The sequence below is a fragment of the Oncorhynchus gorbuscha genome, unplaced genomic scaffold, assembly GCF_021184085.1.
Source record: "Oncorhynchus gorbuscha isolate QuinsamMale2020 ecotype Even-year unplaced genomic scaffold, OgorEven_v1.0 Un_scaffold_1447, whole genome shotgun sequence".
NCBI classification, from domain to species: Eukaryota; Metazoa; Chordata; class Actinopteri; order Salmoniformes; family Salmonidae; genus Oncorhynchus; species Oncorhynchus gorbuscha.
Genome location: NW_025746226.1, coordinates 126653 through 145223, shown reverse-complemented (window position 1 = coordinate 145223; position 18571 = coordinate 126653). Strand labels below are relative to the sequence as shown.

The following is an 18571-nucleotide window of genomic DNA, read 5'->3' as shown; positions in this document are numbered from 1 at the left end:
CTGAGTCTTGGCTGAGTCCTGGCTGTGTCTTGGCTGTGTACTGGCTCCTGGCTGAGTCCTGGCTGAGTCTGGCTGTCCTGGCTGAGTCTTGGCTGAGTCTTGGCTGTGTCCTGGCTGAGTAGTGTCCTGGCTGAGTCTGGCTGAGTCTTGGCTGTGTCTTGGCTGAGTCCTGGCTGAGTCCTGGCTGAGTCTTGGCTGAGTCCTGGCTGAGTCCTGGCTGAGTCCTGGCTGAGTCTTGGCTGAGTCTTGGCTGAGTCCTGGCTGTGTCCTGGCTGAGTCTTGGCTGAGTCCTGGCTGAGTCTTGGCTGAGACCTGGCTGAGTCCTGGCTGAGTCTGGCTGGTCTTGGCTGAGTCCTGGCTGAGTCTTGGCTGAGTCCTGGCTGAGTCCTGGCTGTGTCCTCAACTCCTGGACAGTCTGTGTTGCAACGTGGCTGAGACCTGGGACCTGTGCAGTTGTTCTGTGTTGGAGTGTAACGTGGACAATGGTTTTACAGGACTCAGCCAGGACTGGTTTTACAGGACTCAGCCAGGACTGGTTTTACAGTAAAGCTCAGCCAGGACTGGTTTTACAGTAAAGCTCAGCCAGGACTGGTTTTACAGTAAAGCTCAGCCAGGACTGGTTTTACAGGACTCAACCAGGACTGGTTTTACAGTAAAGCTCTGCCAGGACTGGTTTTACAGTAAAGCTCAGCCAGGACTGGTTTTACAGTAAAGCTCAGCCAGGACTGGTTTTACAGTAAAGCTCAGCCAGGACTGGTTTTACAGGACTCAGCCAGGACTGGTTTTACAGTAAAGCTAGTGAAGTTCATAAACGTACAACAACAACAACAACAACAACAACAACAACAAATAATAATCTGTTTTTGGGTGAATTGTTTGTAGAAATGAAACATTTGATTGTTGTCAACATTCCCAAAATAAGGAGGATAACAGTGTTTCTGTTATGAAACGTAGAACATTGAGTAAGAACAGACACATCTAATGATGAAATCACTCGTCTGAACAACACAAAAAGGTTGACATGTTGTGTGTATAGAATACAGAGGCACAGTCATGTCATGACACCAAATAGGGAGTTTGAAGATGTTTATTGCCACTAAATAGTCCCCCCCAATAAACCTGCTGTTATGTGCTCTACTGTTGTATTTACAGATATACTAAAAGTCCAACATTTCACTCAGCCTAACAATTAAAATTCTGAATTAGTTTCATGATTAGCATGCAGCTATGGCGTTATCGAGTTATCCAGCAAAAAAAAAAAAACAGAGCATTTCCATTGGAATGATGGGAGCAGATGTTTTTCCTATTCTGGAAGTCCAAAATGGAGGAGGTTGTTTGTGACCGTGTGACATGAGCAGCTTCTTCATTCTACAATACATGCAAAAAAAAGAATATATTCAGCATTTCAGGGACAATCTGCCTCACAACGTAACAAAATAAATAATTTACTGAATACCCTTTTCCTACTTAACACAGACCCTTCAATCGCTATGTAGAATCGAATATAATCTGTATAAAATAAATTAAATCCAAATCATGCCAATATAAAAATGTAATTTAAAAACAACAACATTTTAAATGCTCAGTTCTACATCAGAGTGTTTCAACAACTGAGTTGGTCTTCTTCTACAGAAACTACAATGATAATCAGACCTTTGTTTAGTTGAAACTCATTAAGAATGACTGAACACAAAGGGATAAGATAAGTACAACGCTTTCCTTCCTTCCTTCCTTCCTTCCTTCCTTCCTTCCTTCCTTCCTTCCTTCCTTCCTTCCTTCCTTCCTTCCTTCCTTCCTTCCTTCCTTCCTTCCTAATGAGATCTTTGTGCTTAACAGTTTTCCTTCAAAATCACATAAATATATATATATATTTTTTATTATTTAAAAAATAATATCTTCAGACCAGTGCTTAATATGTATATTGGGAGGCGCCAGAATAAAACAAAAAGTGAGTGCTAGAGGGGATTGTCCTGGGGAATTCTGAGGTAGCAGAACGCAGGAGAGAGAAATCCCCTTTATAGTAAAGCATTGAATGCGTATCATTACATTTGCGTTGTGGCATGGAGCAGTTAGAGTAGAGGCACTTACACACGTTGTACACACGGGGAATATTTTTAGTAGCCCGGGAGGTCTGGGGAAATGTTGGCCTTTTTATAAATACATTACATTACACCTCTATTTACACGACTGGAGACTTTGCCAGAATCTTCTTTTTTAAATACAGCACAAAATGATAGAAACGGCAGGATCCTTTGACACGGACAAACTGAGAATCTGAGATCAATAAAAACAGCGTTTTGTCTTGAATCCATCACTAGTCCAGGCCTCGGTGTGTGGAGACACGTTGTAGGTTACAATATGAGGAGGAAATGACAGACCTAATAATGCCTTCCAGTTTCACTGACTCTCCTCCCATGATGCACAGCTCACTGTCTGGGGATGGTCGATGTGCTCGTGCCAAAGGCTTCTCTCTCTCTCTCTCTCTCTCTCTCTCTCTCTCTCTCTCTCTCTCTCTCTCTCTCTTTTTGTAAAACAATATTTGGAAGTAGATCTAATATGTTGGTAGTTTACAGCGGAGTGTTTTCAGCAGGAGCCATTGTATTCGATTGTATTTGAAATATTGAGAAAGGCCTGTTGTTGTCTGTGTGCTGTTTTTTTACACTGACAGATTTGCCGCGCGTTCCTGACTGTAGGCTACTCCTTGTTATTGGGCTACAATACACAGCTAGGCTGTAAAAAAAGCTATTGATCCTCTGTGGCTAAATTGTAGGCCTTCTCATGGTCTCTCTCTCTCTCTCTCTCTCTCTGTCTCTCTCTCTCTCTCTCTCTCTCTCTCCCCTTCTCCCTGTCTCTCTCTCCCCTCCCTCTCTCTCCCCCTTCTCTCTGTCCCTCTCTCTCTCTCCCCCTTTCTCTCTCTCTCTCTCTCTCTCTCCTCTCTCTCTCCCCTTCCCTCTGTCTCTCTCCCCCCTTCCCTCTGTCTCTCTCTCTCCCCCTTCTCTCTCCCTCTCCCCCTTCTCTCTGTCTCTCTCTACCTCCCTCTCTCTCTCTCAGTACCTCTAAAACAATCTGTTCCCAAAGGTAGTATACGGTCTGTCTCAGAATACAACTGCTTTAATAATCACTGAAGGAGGCTGTCAGAGAGAGAGAGAAACAGAGAGAGAGAAACACACAGAGACAGAGAAACAGAGGGAGAGAGAGAAGGGGGGCAGAGAGAGAGAGACACAGAGAGAGAGAAACACAGAGAGAGAGAGACAGAGAGACACAGAGAGAGAGAAACAGAGAGAGACAGAGAGAGAGAGAGAGAGAGAGAGAGAGGAGGGGGAGAGAGAGAGAGAGAGAGAGAGAGAGAGAGAGAGAGAGAGAGAGAGAGAGAGAGAGAGAGAGAGGATAAGGGCACCTCAGTGTGAATGAATGGGACATCACTATGAATCACCATAGGGCTCTGGAGAAAAGTAGTGCACTATTTAGGGAAAAGGGTGCCATTTGGGACAAAACCCTAGATATAAAGGCAGGCAGATGATGAACCTGTACTGTTAGTGGAGGTTACTGGGACTGTAGTGGACATTACTGGGACTGTAGTGGAGGTTACTGGGACTGTAGTGGAGGTTACTGGGACTGTACTGTTAGTGGAGGTTACTGGGACTGTAGTGGAGGTTACTGGGACTGTAGTGGAGGTTACTGGGACTGTAGTGGACGTTACTGGGACTGTAGTGGAGGTTACTGGGACTGTAGTGGAGGTTACTGGGACTGTACTGTTAGTGGAGGTTACTGGGACTGTAGTGGAGGTTACTGGGACTGTACTGTTAGTGGAGATTACTGGGACTGTAGTGGAGGTTACTGGGACTGTAGTGGAGGTTACTGGGACTGTACTGTTAGTGGAGATTACTGGGACTGTAGTGGAGGTTACTGGGACTGTAGTGGAGGTTACTGGGACTATAGTGGAGCTTACTGGGACTGTAGTGGAGGTTACTGGGACTATAGTGGAGGTTACTGGGACTGTAGTGGAGGTTACTGGGACTGTACTGTTAGTGGAGAATAATGGGACTGTAGTGGAGGTTACTGGGACTGTACTGTTAGTGGAGGTTACTGGGACTGTAGTGGAGATTACTGGGACTGTACTGTTAGTGGAGGTTACTGGGACTGTAGTGGAGATTACTGGGACTGTACTGTCAGTGGAGGTTACTGGGACTGTACTGTTAGTGGAGGTTACTGGGACTGTAGTGGAGGTTACTGGGACTGTACTGTCAGTGGAGGTTACTGGGACTGTACTGTTAGTGGAGGTTACTGGGACTGTAGTGGAGGTTACTGGGACTGTAGTGGAGGTTACTGGGACTGTAGTGGAGATTACTGGGACTGTACTGTTAGTGGAGATTACTGGGACTGTAGTGGAGGTTACTGGGACTGTTAGTTGAGGTTACAGGGACTGTAGTGGAGGTTACTGGGACTGTAGTGGAGAATACTGGGACTGTAGTGGACGTTACTGGGACTGTAGTGGAGGTTACTGGGACTGTACTGTTAGTGGAGATTACTGGGACTGTAGTGGAGGTTACTGGGACTGTAGTGGAGGTTACTGGGACTGTACTGTTAGTGGAGATTACTGGGACTGTAGTGGAGGTTACTGGGACTGTAGTGGAGGTTACTGGGACTATAGTGGAGCTTACTGGGACTGTAGTGGAGGTTACTGGGACTATAGTGGAGGTTACTGGGACTGTAGTGGAGGTTACTGGGACTGTACTGTTAGTGGAGAATAATGGGACTGTAGTGGAGGTTACTGGGACTGTACTGTTAGTGGAGGTTACTGGGACTGTAGTGGAGATTACTGGGACTGTACTGTTAGTGGAGGTTACTGGGACTGTAGTGGAGATTACTGGGACTGTACTGTCAGTGGAGGTTACTGGGACTGTACTGTTAGTGGAGGTTACTGGGACTGTAGTGGAGGTTACTGGGACTGTACTGTCAGTGGAGGTTACTGGGACTGTACTGTTAGTGGAGGTTACTGGGACTGTAGTGGAGGTTACTGGGACTGTAGTGGAGATTACTGGGACTGTACTGTTAGTGGAGATTACTGGGACTGTAGTGGAGGTTACTGGGACTGTTAGTTGAGGTTACAGGGACTGTAGTGGAGGTTACTGGGACTGTAGTGGAGAATACTGGGACTGTAGTGGACGTTACTGGGACTGTAGTGGAGGTTACTGGGACTGTAGTGGAGGTTACTGGGACTGTACTGTTAGTGGAGATTACTGGGACTGTAGTGGAGGTTACTGGGACTGTAGTGGAGGTTACTGGGACTGTACTGTTAGTGGAGATTACTGGGACTGTAGTGGAGGTTACTGGGACTGTAGTGGAGGTTACTGGGACTATAGTGGAGCTTACTGGGACTGTAGTGGAGGTTACTGGGACTATAGTGGAGATTACTGGGACTGTAGTGGAGGTTACTGGGACTGTACTGTTAGTGGAGAATAATGGGACTGTAGTGGAGGTTACTGGGACTGTACTGTTAGTGGAGGTTACTGGGACTGTAGTGGAGATTACTGGGACTGTACTGTCAGTGGAGGTTACTGGGACTGTACTGTTAGTGGAGGTTACTGGGACTGTAGTGGAGGTTACTGGGACTGTAGTGGAGGTTACTGGGACTGTACTGTCAGTGGAGGTTACTGGGACTGTACTGTTAGTGGAGGTTACTGGGACTGTAGTGGAGGTTACTGGGACTGTAGTGGAGGTTACTGGGACTGTAGTGGAGGTTACTGGGACTGTAGTGGAGGTTACTGGGACTGTACTGTTAGTGGAGATTACTGGGACTGTAGTGGAGGTTACTGGGACTGTTAGTGGAGGTTACTGGGACTGTAGTGGACATTACTGGGACTGTAGTGGAGGTTACTGGGACTGTAGTGGAGGTTATTGGGACTGTACTGTTAGTGGAGATTACTGGGACTGTAGTGGAGGTTACTGGGACTGTAGTGGAGGTTACTGGGACTGTAGTGGACGTTACTGGGACTGTAGTGGAGGTTACAGGAACTGTAGTGGAGGTTACTGGGACTGTAGTGGAGGTTACTGGGACTGTACTGTTAGTGGAGGTTACTGGGACTGTAGTCGAGGTTACAGGGACTGTAGTGGAGATAACTGGGACTGTAGTGGAGAATACTGGGACTGTAGTGGAGGTTACTGGGACTGTAGTGGAGGTTACTGGGACTGTAGTGGAGGTTACTGGGACTGTACTGTTAGTGGAGATTACTGGGACTGTAGTGGAGCTAACTGGGACTGTAGTGGAGGTTACTGGGACTGTACTGTTAGTGGAGATTACTGGGACTGTAGTGGAGGTTACTGGGACTGTAGTGGAGGTTACTGGGACTATAGTGGAGCTTACTGGGACTGTAGTGGAGGTTACTGGGACTATAGTGGAGATTACTGGGACTGTAGTGGAGGTTACTGGGACTGTACTGTTAGTGGAGAATAATGGGACTGTAGTGGAGGTTACTGGGACTGTACTGTTAGTGGAGGTTACTGGGACTGTAGTGGAGATTACTGGGACTGTACTGTTAGTGGAGGTTACTGGGACTGTAGTGGAGATTACTGGGACTGTACTGTCAGTGGAGGTTACTGGGACTGTACTGTTAGTGGAGGTTACTGGGACTGTAGTGGAGGTTACTGGGACTGTAGTGGAGGTTACTGGGACTGTACTGTCAGTGGAGGTTGCTGGGACTGTACTGTTAGTGGAGGTTACTGGGACTGTAGTGGAGGTTACTGGGACTGTAGTGGAGGTTACTGGGACTGTACTGTTAGTGGAGATTACTGGGACTGTAGTGGAGGTTACTGGGACTGTTAGTGGAGGTTACTGGGACTGTAGTGGACATTACTGGGACTGTAGTGGAGGTTACTGGGACTGTAGTGGAGGTTATTGGGACTGTACTGTTAGTGGAGGTTACTGGGACTGTAGTGGAGGTTACTGGGACTGTAGTGGAAGTTACTGGGACTGTAGTGGACGTTACTGGGACTGTAGTGGAGGTTACAGGAACTGTAGTGGAGGTTACTGGGACTGTAGTGGAGGTTACTGGGACTGTACTGTTAGTGGAGGTTACTGGGACTGTAGTCGAGGTTACAGGGACTGTAGTGGAGATTACTGGGACTGTAGTGGAGAATACTGGGACTGTAGTGGAGGTTACTGGGACTGTAGTGGAGGTTACTGGGACTGTAGTGGAGGTTACTGGGACTGTACTGTTAGTGGAGATTACTGGGACTGTAGTGGAGCTAACTGGGACTGTAGTGAAGGTTACTGGGACTGTACTGTTAGTGGAGATTACTGGGACTGTAGTGGAGGTTACTGGGACTGTAGTGGAGGTTACTGGGACTATAGTGGAGCTTACTGGGACTGTAGTGGAGGTTACTGGGACTATAGTGGAGATTACTGGGACTGTAGTGGAGGTTACTGGGACTGTACTGTTAGTGGAGAATAATGGGACTGTAGTGGAGATTACTGGGACTGTACTGTTAGTGGAGGTTACTGGGACTGTAGTGGAGATTACTGGGACTGTACTGTCAGTGGAGGTTACTGGGACTGTACTGTTAGTGGAGGTTACTGGGACTGTAGTGGAGATAACTGGGACTGTACTGTCAGTGGAGGTTACTGGGACTGTACTGTTAGTGGAGGTTACTGGGACTGTAGTGGAGGTTACTGGGACTGTAGTGGAGGTTACTGGGACTGTAGTGGAGGTTACTGTTACTGGGACTGTACTGTTAGTGGAGATTACTGGGACTGTAGTGGAGGTTACTGGGACTGTAGTGGAGGTTACTGGGACTGTAGTGGAGGTTACTGGGACTGTAGTGGAGGTTACTGGGACTGTACTGTTAGTGGAGATTACTGGGACTGTAGTGGAGGTTACTGGGACTGTAGTGGAGGTTACTGGGACTGTAGTGGAGGTTACTGGGACTGTAGTGGAGAATACTGGGACTGTAGTGGAGGTTACTGGGACTGTAGTGGAGGTTACTGGGACTGTACTGTTAGTGGAGATTACTGGGACTGTAGTGGAGGTTACTGGGACTGTGGAGTTACTGGGACTGGTGGAGGTTACTGGGACTGTAGTGGAGGTTACTGGGACTGTAGTGGAGGTTACTGGGACTGTACTGCTACTCATCAGAGTTCTAGATGCTGTGAGTAGGCTTGCTTTCCATATACTGCTCAATATCCAGATAAGAGACTAGACTACAGGCGTATGCATGTTAAGATGAGAGTTTCCACAACCAATAGCCAACTCATGTGGATAATGCACACAGACAGTCATGCTTGTGGTGAGTTGGCTCCACAACGCCCTCTGGTGGTAGGATTATGTGCCCAGCACTCAATAAAGCTGTCCACCTTTACCACAGGTATCAGACTCGTTCCATTATATGTCTATGGGCCGAGTGTCTGCGGGTTTTTGCTCCTCGTTTGTACTTGATTGATCGAGTAAGGTCATTGATTAGTTAGGAACACCCCTCCTCACCTGGTTGTCTAGGTCTTCACTGATTAGTTAGGAACTCCCTCCTCACCTGGTTGTCTAGGTCTTCATTGGTTAGTTAGGAACTCCCCTCCTCACCTGGTTGTCTAGGTCTTCATTGGTTAGTTAGGAACACCCCTCCTCACCTGGTTGTCTAGGTCTTCATTGGTTAGTTAGGAACTCCCCTCCTCACCTGGTTGTCTAGGTCTTCATTGGTTAGTTAGGAACTCCCTCACCTGGTTGTCTAGGTCCCCTTACCCCTGGTATCCATACAACCCTAGTCTCATGGGACTTCCAAATCTGGTCTCATTGACTGAGTGAAGACGGGGTCTCTGGGGGGTACACTGTCCCAAAACATCTACAAGTGACAAGTAATATAAATCTCTCCCAAGTTACACAGGCTCCCTAGAGTTACTCAAATTCCTCATCTCAAACTCAAACACCAAATCCTCCAAAACAAAGAGATGGATACTCTCAAACACTAAATCCTCCAAAACAAAGAGATGGAAACTCTCAAACTCAAACACTAAATCCTCCAAAACAAAGAGATGGAAACTCTCAAACACTAAATCCTCCAAAACAAAGAGATGGAAACTCTCAAACACCAAATCCTCCAAAACGAAGAGATGGATACTCTCAAACTCAAACACTAAATCCTCCAAAACAAAGAGATGGATACTCTCAAACACTAAATCCTCCAAAACAAAGAGATGGATACTCTCAAACTCAAACACCACATCCTCCAAAACAAAGAGATGGATACTCTCAAACACCAAATCCTCCAAAACAAAGAGATGGATACTCTCAAACACTAAATCCTCCAAAACAAAGAGATGGAAACTCTCAAACACCAAATCCTCCAAAACAAAGAGATGGAAACTCTCAAACACTAAATCCTCCAAAACAAAGAGATGGAAACTCTCAAACACCAAATCCTCCAAAACAAAGAGATGGATACTCTCAAACACCAAATCCTCCAAAACAAAGAGATGGATACTCTCAAACACTAAATCCTCCAAAACAAAGAGATGGAAACTCTCAAACACCACATCCTCCAAAACAAAGCGATGGATACTCTCAAACAATAAATCCTCCAAAACAAAGAGATGGATACTCTCAAACAATAAATCCTCCAAAACAAAGAGATGGAAACTCTCAAACTCAAACACTAAATCCTCCAAAACAAAGAGATGGAAACTCTCAAACTCAAACAATAAATCCTCCAAAACAAAGAGATGGATACTCTCAAACAATAAATCCTCCAAAACAAAGAGATGGATACTCTCAAACTCAAACACTAAATCCTCCAAAACAAAGAGATGGATACTCTCAAACACCACATCCTCCAAAACAAAGAGATGGATACTCTCAAACACCACATCCTCCAAAACAAAGAGATGGATACTCTCAAACACCACGCCCTCCAAAACAAAGAGATGGATACTCTCAAACACTAAATCCTCCAAAACAAAGAGATGGATACTCTCAAACACTAAATCCTCCAAAACAAAGAGATGGATACTCTCAAACACTAAATCCTCCAAAACAAAGAGATGGATACTCTCAAACTCAAACACTAAATCCTCCAAAACAAAGAGATGGATACTCTCAAACACCACATCCTCCAAAACAAAGAGATGGATACTCTCAAACACCACATCCTCCAAAACAAAGAGATGGATACTCTCAAACACCACGCCCTCCAAAACAAAGAGATGGATACTCTCAAACACTAAATCCTCCAAAACAAAGGGATGGATACTCTCAAACACCAAATCCTCCAAAACAAAGAGATGGAAACTCTCAAACACTAAATCCTCCAAAACAAAGAGATGGATACTCTCAAACACCACGCCCTCCAAAACAAAGAGATGGAAACTCTCAAACACCACAGAATGATTTGTGGGTGACTTGAAGTCAGCGTTAGAAGTAGCTGCTAGAAGAAGCGTGTCATGTTTCAGCTCTGTAGTGCAGCTCTCGTGGAAAGTAAGGTGGAATTGTATTTATTTTTTATTTAACCAGGCAAGGCAGTTAAGAAAAAATTCTTATTTTCAATGACGGCCTAGGAACAGTGGGGTTGAACTGCCTTGTTCAGGGGCAGAACGACAGATTTATACCTTGTCAGCTCGGGGGATTTGATCTTGCAACCTTTTGGTTATTAGTCCTACACTCTAACCACTAGACTACCTGCCGCCTCTACACTCTAACCACTAGACTACCTGCCGCCTCTACACTCTAACCACTAGACTACCTGCCGCCTCTACACTCTAACCACTAGGCTACCTGCCGCCCAAATGAAATCCAGTAGGGAAGGTCCAACCTCAGTCCACTAACTGAAGACTGAATAGTTTCTGTAAATGTGTTATCTAGCTGTAGCAGCTGGCCTTGTCCTCTTCTCACACGGTCCTTTAATCTAAAGAGACAACAGCCACACAGCATGTTGATTACTTACACCAGATGTTGCAGGAATATCCCCCCCCCCGTTGAGAGATATTAAAGTTCAATTGAACTGAATTGAACTGTATTGAGTGTATTGAGTGTATTGAGTGTATTGAGTGTATTGAGTGTATTGAACTGTATTGAGTGTAGTGAGTGTATTGAACTGTATTGAGTGTATTGAACTGTATTGAGTGTATTGAGTGTATTGAACTGTATTGAGTGTATTGAGTATTGTGTATTGAACTGTATTGAGTGTATTGAACTGTATTGAGTGTATTGAGTGTATTGAGTGTATTGAGTGTGTATTGAACTGTATTGAGTGTATTGAGTGTATTGAGTGTATTGAATTGAACTGTATTGAGTGTATTGAACTGTATTGAGTGTATTGAACTGTATTGACTGTATTGAGTATTGAGTATTGAGTGTATTGAGTGTATTGAACTGTATTGAGTGTATTGAACTGTATTGACTGTATTGAGTGTATTGAACTGTATTGAGTGTATTGAACTGTATTGAGTGTATTGAACTGTATTGAGTGTATTGAGTGTATTGAGTGTATTGAGTGTATTGAACTGTATTGAGTGTATTGAACTGTATTGAGTGTATTGAGTGTATGTATTGAGTGTATTGAGTGTATTGAACTGTATTGAGTGTATTGAACTGTATTGAGTGTATTGAACTGTATTGAGTGTATTGAGTGTATTGAGTGTATTGAGTGTATTGAGTGTATTGAACTGTATTGAGTGTATTGAGTGTATTGAGTGTATTGAGTGTAGTGAGTGTATTGAGTGTATTGAGTGTATTGAGTGTATTGAACTGTATTGAGTGTATTGAGTGTAGTGAGTCCACCAGAAATCCATCCGTTGTTGTTTTTCTTCATACTGCTGTTTGAACGTTGCAGTAGGAACTATTTAAGACATTGACATCAGTAGTCACGCTTGATTGAGGTTATTCATTATGCAGTAGTTTGGGTTGTGAAGTAGCGGTAGTCCAGTTCTCTCTCTCTCTCTCTTCCCGAGAAGGTAAGTCTTTCTGTCAAGTTGTCTCAATTGCTGCTGCTGCTGCTGTCAGTGGAGATGGAGGTCAGTGATCCATCTTTACCCTCCCTTTCCACTGCTTTCTTCTTCGTCTCATCTTTGAAGAAGAGTAGCGGGAACATCCCTAAGATGCAGCCGATGGCAACTCCGATGGCTTTACCCTGAAGACAAAACAAAACAACGTTCCATTACTACTCCGATGGCTTTACCCTGAAGACGAAACAAAACAACGTTCCATTACTACTCTGATGGCTTTACCCTGAAGACAAAACAAAACAACGTTCCATTACTACTCTGATGCCTAGTACTAATACTAATACTATACTAATACTAATACGATACTAATACTATACTAATACTAATACTATACTAATACTAATACTATACTAATACTAATACGATACTAATACTATACTAATACTAATACTAATACTATACTAATACTATACTAATACTATACTAATACGATACTAATACTATACTAATACTAATACGATACTAATACTATACTAATACTATACTAATACTATACTAATACTATACTAATACTAATACTAATACGATACTAATACTATACTAATACTATACTAATACTAATACAATACTAATACTAATACGATACTAATACTATACTAATACGATACTAATACTAACACCATACTAATACTCTACTAATACTATACTAATACTAATACTGACACTATACTAATACTATACTAATACTAATACTCTACTAATACTATATTAATACTATACTAATACTAATACTATACAAATACTAACACTAATACTAATACTATACTAATACTATACTAATACTAATACTACACTGATACTAATACCAACACTAATACTAATACTATACTAATACTAATACTATACTAATACTAATACTAACACTGATACGAATACTAACACTATACTAATACTAATACTAACACTAACACTAATACTAATACTATACTAATACTATACTAATACTATACTAATACTAACACTAATACTATACTAATACTAACACTAATACCATACTAATGCTATACTAATACTATACTAATACTATACTAATACTAACACTAATACTATACTAATACAATACTAATACTATACTAGTACTAATACTAATACTAACACTAATATTATACTAGTACTAATACTAACACGAATACTAACACTAATACTATACTAATACTAACACTAATACTAATACTAACACTGATACTATACTAATACTTTACTAATACTATACTACTACTAATACTACTACTAATACTAGCACCAATACTATACTAATACTAACACTAATACTATACTAATACTAACACTAGTACTATACTAGTACTAATACTGATACTATACTAATTCTAATACTATACTAATACTAGTACTAATACTAGTACTAACACTAATACTATACTAATACTATACTAATACTAACACTAGTGCTACTACTAATACTAACACAAATACTATACTAATACTAACACTAGTACTAATACTACCACTAATACTTACACTAATGCTAACACTAATACTAACACTAATACTATACTAATACTAATACTATACTAATACTAACACCAGTGCTAATGCTAATACTAACACTAATACTATACTAATACTAACACTAATACTATACTACTACTAATACTAACACTGATACTAACACCAATACTAATACTATACTAATACTAACACTAGTGCTAATACTAATACTAACACTAATACTAATAATATACTAATACTAACACTAACACTATACTAATACTAATACTGTACTAATACTAGCACTAATACTAATACTAACACTAATACTACTACTAATACTAACACTAATACTACCGCTAATAATATACTAATACTAGCACTAATACTAATACTATACTGTTACTAATACTAACACTAATACTAACACTAATACTGACACTAATACTAATACTAGCACTAATACTAATACTAACACTGATACTAACACTATACTTATACTAATACTAATACTAACACTAATACCAACACTAACACTAATACTAATACTATACTAATACGAATACTAACACTAATACTATACTAATACGAATACTAACACTAATACTATACTAATACTAATACTAGCACTAATACTATACTAATACTAATACTAACACTAATACTATACTAATACTAATACGAATACTAACACTAATACTAATACTATACTAATACTAATACTATACCAGCTACCAGTACGTAACCTACACACAACTCTTGGCCAATAAACTCTGTGAAGGAATGTTTATTTTTTATTAGCCTGACTGCTAGATTCACAAAACAATACTGTCTTCAGTGAAATGGCTGCACAACCAAAAGCATATTCTGTAGGACATATTCTGTAGGACATATTTTGACTGATTTAGTGCTCTATTCAACCAGATCCACTATGTAAGCAACACAGAGAGGACTGACAGAGAGAGAGTGAGAGAGAGAGAGAGAGAGAGAGACATGGACAGGGACAGAGAGACAGGGACAGAGAGGGAGGGGGAGAGGGAGAGGGAGGGGGAGGGGAGGGAGAGAGAGAGAGAGAGAGAGAGAGAGAGAGAGAGAGAGAGAGACAGAGAGACAGAGAGACAGAGAGACAGAGAGACAGAGACAGTGTGTACGTCCTCTCAGAGATACGACAGAGACTCACACTGTGGGTGCTAACTCTGGTCTGCCACATGTCAGCCTGTTTGGGGTTCAGATCAGGGCCCACCAACCCACAACGACAGGCCAGGGCTTCCACGTAACCTGCAAGGCTAACACAGGAAAATACCATGGTTACATACCTTAACACGCTAGAAAATACCATGGTTACATACATACCTTAACACACTAGAAAATACCATGGTTACACACCTTAACACACTAGAAAATACCATGGTTACACACCTTAACACACTAGAAAATACCATGGTTACATACCTTAACACACTAGAAAATACCATGGTTACATACCTTAACACACTAGAAAATACCATGATTACATACCTTAACACACTAGAAAATACCATGGTTACACACCTTAACACACTAGGAAATACCATGATTACATACCTTAACACACTAGAAAATACCATGGTTACATACCTTAACACACTTGAAAAAGGTTTGGTTACGTACATCAATGTATTATCTCTGTATTATCTCTGTACTATCTCTGTACTATCTCTGTACTATCTCTGTATTATCTCTGTACTATCTCTGTATTATCTCTGTACTATCGCTGTATTATCTCTGTACTATCTCTGTACTATCGCTGTATTATCTCTGTACTATCTCTGTACTATCTCTGTATTATCTCTGTATTATCTCTGCACTATCTCTGTACTATCTCTGTATTATCTCTGCACTATCTCTGTACTATCTCTGTACTATCTCTGTATTATCTCTGTATTATCTCTGCATTATCTCTGTACTATCTCTGTATTATCTCTGTACTATCTCTGTACTATCTCTGTATTATCTCTGCACTATCTCTGTATTATCTCTGCACTATCTCTGTACTATCTCTGTATTATCTCTGTATTATCTCTGTACTATCTCTGTACTATCTCTGTACTATCTCTGTACTATCTCTGTATTATCTCTGTACTATCTCTGTATTATCTCTGTATTATCTCTGTACTATCTCTGTATTATCTCTGTATTATCTCTGTACTATCTCTGTATTATCTCTGTACTATCTCTGTATTATCTCTGTATTATCTCTGTACTATCTCTGTATTATCTCTGTATTATCTCTGTACTATCTCTGTATTATCTCTGTACTATCTCTGTATTATCTCTGTATTATCTCTGCACTATCTCTGTACTATCTCTGTACTATCTCTGTATTATCTCTGTATTATCTCTGTACTATCTCTGTATTATCGCTGCATTATCTCTGTACTATCTCTGTATTATCTCTGTACTATCTCTGTACTATCTCTGTATTATCTCTGCACTATCTCTGTACTATCTCTGTACTATCTCTGTACTATCTCTGTATTATCTCTGTACTATCTCTGTACTATCTCTGTATTATCTCTGTACTATCTCTGTATTATCTCTGTATTATCTCTGTATTATCTCTGTATTATCTCTGTACTATCTCTGTACTATCTCTGTATTATCTCTGTACTATCTCTGTATTATCTCTGTACTATCTCTGTATTATCTCTGTACTATCTCTGCACTATCTCTGTACTATCTCTGTATTATCTCTGTATTACTATCTCTGTATTATCTCTGTACTATCTCTGTATTATCTCTGTATTATCTCTGTATTATCTCTGTACTATCTCTGTACTATCTCTGTATTATCTCTGTACTATCTCTGCACTATCTCTGCACTATCTCTGTATTATCTCTGTACTATCTCTGTACTATCTCTGTTGACGTAAAACCAGAAGTAATATGATCAGCTGCACGATTAACTTCTGTGTTCATACTGTACGTGTTAGAAATGGAGAGTTCCGGAAAAAAACAAAGTCTCTAACACGAGGCGAAGAAGTTTTAAGCACCGCCTTCTCCCAGTTTCTGATACGTCCAAATAACCAGTGATGAAAGAAACCCCCCCCCCCCAAAAAAAACCCAGAACTGACGCTGCTCAGCTCTCACGCATCACATTCAGTCCTGAAAGATTCCCTCTGTCAACACGCAGAATCTGCCCACGGGAGAACCACGTTATAGACAGCTCTCAAACTATGGTCCTGGGCCCATATTGGGTCCAATTGTTGTGCTCTTTACTTTTTTATTATTCATCTACTGATTCTCTATGGATGAACTTTTCTATTTAACATTATTCTGTATGGTTGAGGAACAGAGGCAGGTAAAGCATTACACTGTCTCTATTACACCTGCTGTGAAAAACTGGGCGTGTGACCAATAAACTAGATTTGATTCAACAAAGATCTCAGAATAAGAGTTCTGGTTCAGGTTCAGCTGCACCCTTCTTTATGAGCTAAAAGAAACTGATCCTAGATCAGCACTCTGGGATTTATGAATACAGGTCCTGAGCGTTAAGGGATCACCAGAGGAAAGATTCCATTCATGGCTGGAGTGATATACTATGGTAATACGAAATTAACATAAATGTTCAATTCAACCAGTAAATATGCACAGCAGAAAACCTTCTGGCACAGACGTCTGTGCATAGAATCATAAAAAAAATGGGGAAAAAATGTTTTAAATCATCATTAATCAAAATACATGCTGTTATTCAACACCAGCCCTTCTTGGTCCTGGCCCTCCAATGGTGGAATGAGCTTCTCCCTGAAGCTATGACATCAGAGTCCCTGTCCATCTCCCCCTGAAGCTATGACAACAGAGTCCCTGTCCATCTCCCCCTGAAGCTATGACATCAGAGTTCCTGTCCATCTCCCCTGAAGCTATGACAACAGAGTCCCTGTCCATCTCCCCTGAAGCTATGACATCAGAGTCCCTGTCCATCTCCCCCTGAAGCTATGACAACAGAGTCCCTGTCCATCTCCCCCTGAAGCTATGACAACAGAGTCCCTGTCCATCTCCCCCTGAAGCTATGACAACAGAGTCCCTGTCCATCTCCCCCTGAAGCTATGACAACAGAGTCCCTGTCCATCTCCCCCTGAAGCTATGACAACAGAGTCCCTGTCCATCTCCCCCTGAAGCTATGACATCAGAGTCCCTGTCCATCTCCCCCCCTGAAGCTATGACAACAGAGTCCCTGTCCATCTCCCCCCCTGAAGCTATGACAACAGAGTCCCTGTCCATCTCCCCCTGAAGCTATGACAACAGAGTCCCTGTCCATCTCCCCCCTGAAGCTATGACAACAGAGTCCCTGTCCATCTCCCCCTGAAGCTATGACAACAGAGTCCCTGTCCATCTCCCCTGAAGCTATGACAACAGAGTCCCTGTCCATCTCCCCCTGAAGCTATGACAACAGAGTCCCTGTCCATCTCCCCTGAAGCTATGACAACAGAGTCCCTGTCCATCTCCCCCTGAAGCTATGACATCAGAGTCCCTGTCCATCTCCCCCTGAAGCTATGACAACAGAGTCCCTGTCCATCTCCCCCTGAAGCTATGACAACAGAGTCCCTGTCCATCTCCCCCTGAAGCTATGACAACAGAGTCCCTGTCCATCTCCCCCCTGAAGCTATGACAACGGAGTCCCTGTCCATCTCCCCCTGAAGCTATGACAACAGAGTCCCTGTCCATCTCCCCTGAAGCTATGACAACGGAGTCCCTGTCCATCTCCCCTGAAGCTATGACAACAGAGTCCCTGTCCATCTCCCCCTGAAGCTATGACAACAGAGTCCCTGTCCATCTTCCCCCTGAAGCTATGACAACGGAGTCCCTGTCCATCTTCCCCTGAAGCTATGACAACAGAGTCCCTGACCATCTCCCCCCTGAAGCTATGACAACAGAGTCCCTGTCCATCTCCCCCTGAAGCTATGACAACAGAGTCCCTGTCCATCTCCCCCCCTGAAGCTATGACAACAGAGTCCCTGTCCATCTCCCCCCCTGAAGCTATGACAACAGAGTCCCTATCCATCAGGGAATGATGCTCTAGTGCAGGGGTGTCAAAGTCAAATGGACGGAGGGCCAAATAAAAAATTTAGCTACAAGCCGAGGGCCGGACTGTTCGAATGT

The 18571-nt window shown here is 42.3% G+C and overlaps 1 protein-coding gene across 2 annotated transcripts in view; it reads right to left on the bottom strand.

The window, feature by feature from the left end:
• Positions 1 to 1116: 1116 nt before the first annotated feature.
• LOC124022838 (transmembrane protein 65-like) overlaps positions 1117 to 18571 on the bottom strand; it is a 90863-nt gene continuing 73408 nt past the window's right edge. The window contains exons 7-9 of one of the 2 annotated variants that reach the window (XM_046337524.1): positions 14613 to 14718; positions 12012 to 12108; positions 1117 to 1368 (exon numbers count right to left, since the gene is read on the bottom strand). In XM_046337524.1, the coding sequence (XP_046193480.1) occupies positions 1364 to 1368; positions 12012 to 12108; positions 14613 to 14718 (208 nt within the window). In that variant the 3' untranslated portion in view covers positions 1117 to 1363. Of the gene's footprint in view, positions 1369 to 11698; positions 12109 to 14612; positions 14719 to 18571 lie in introns of those variants that run through there. The other variant, XM_046337523.1, reaches the window with a different exon arrangement.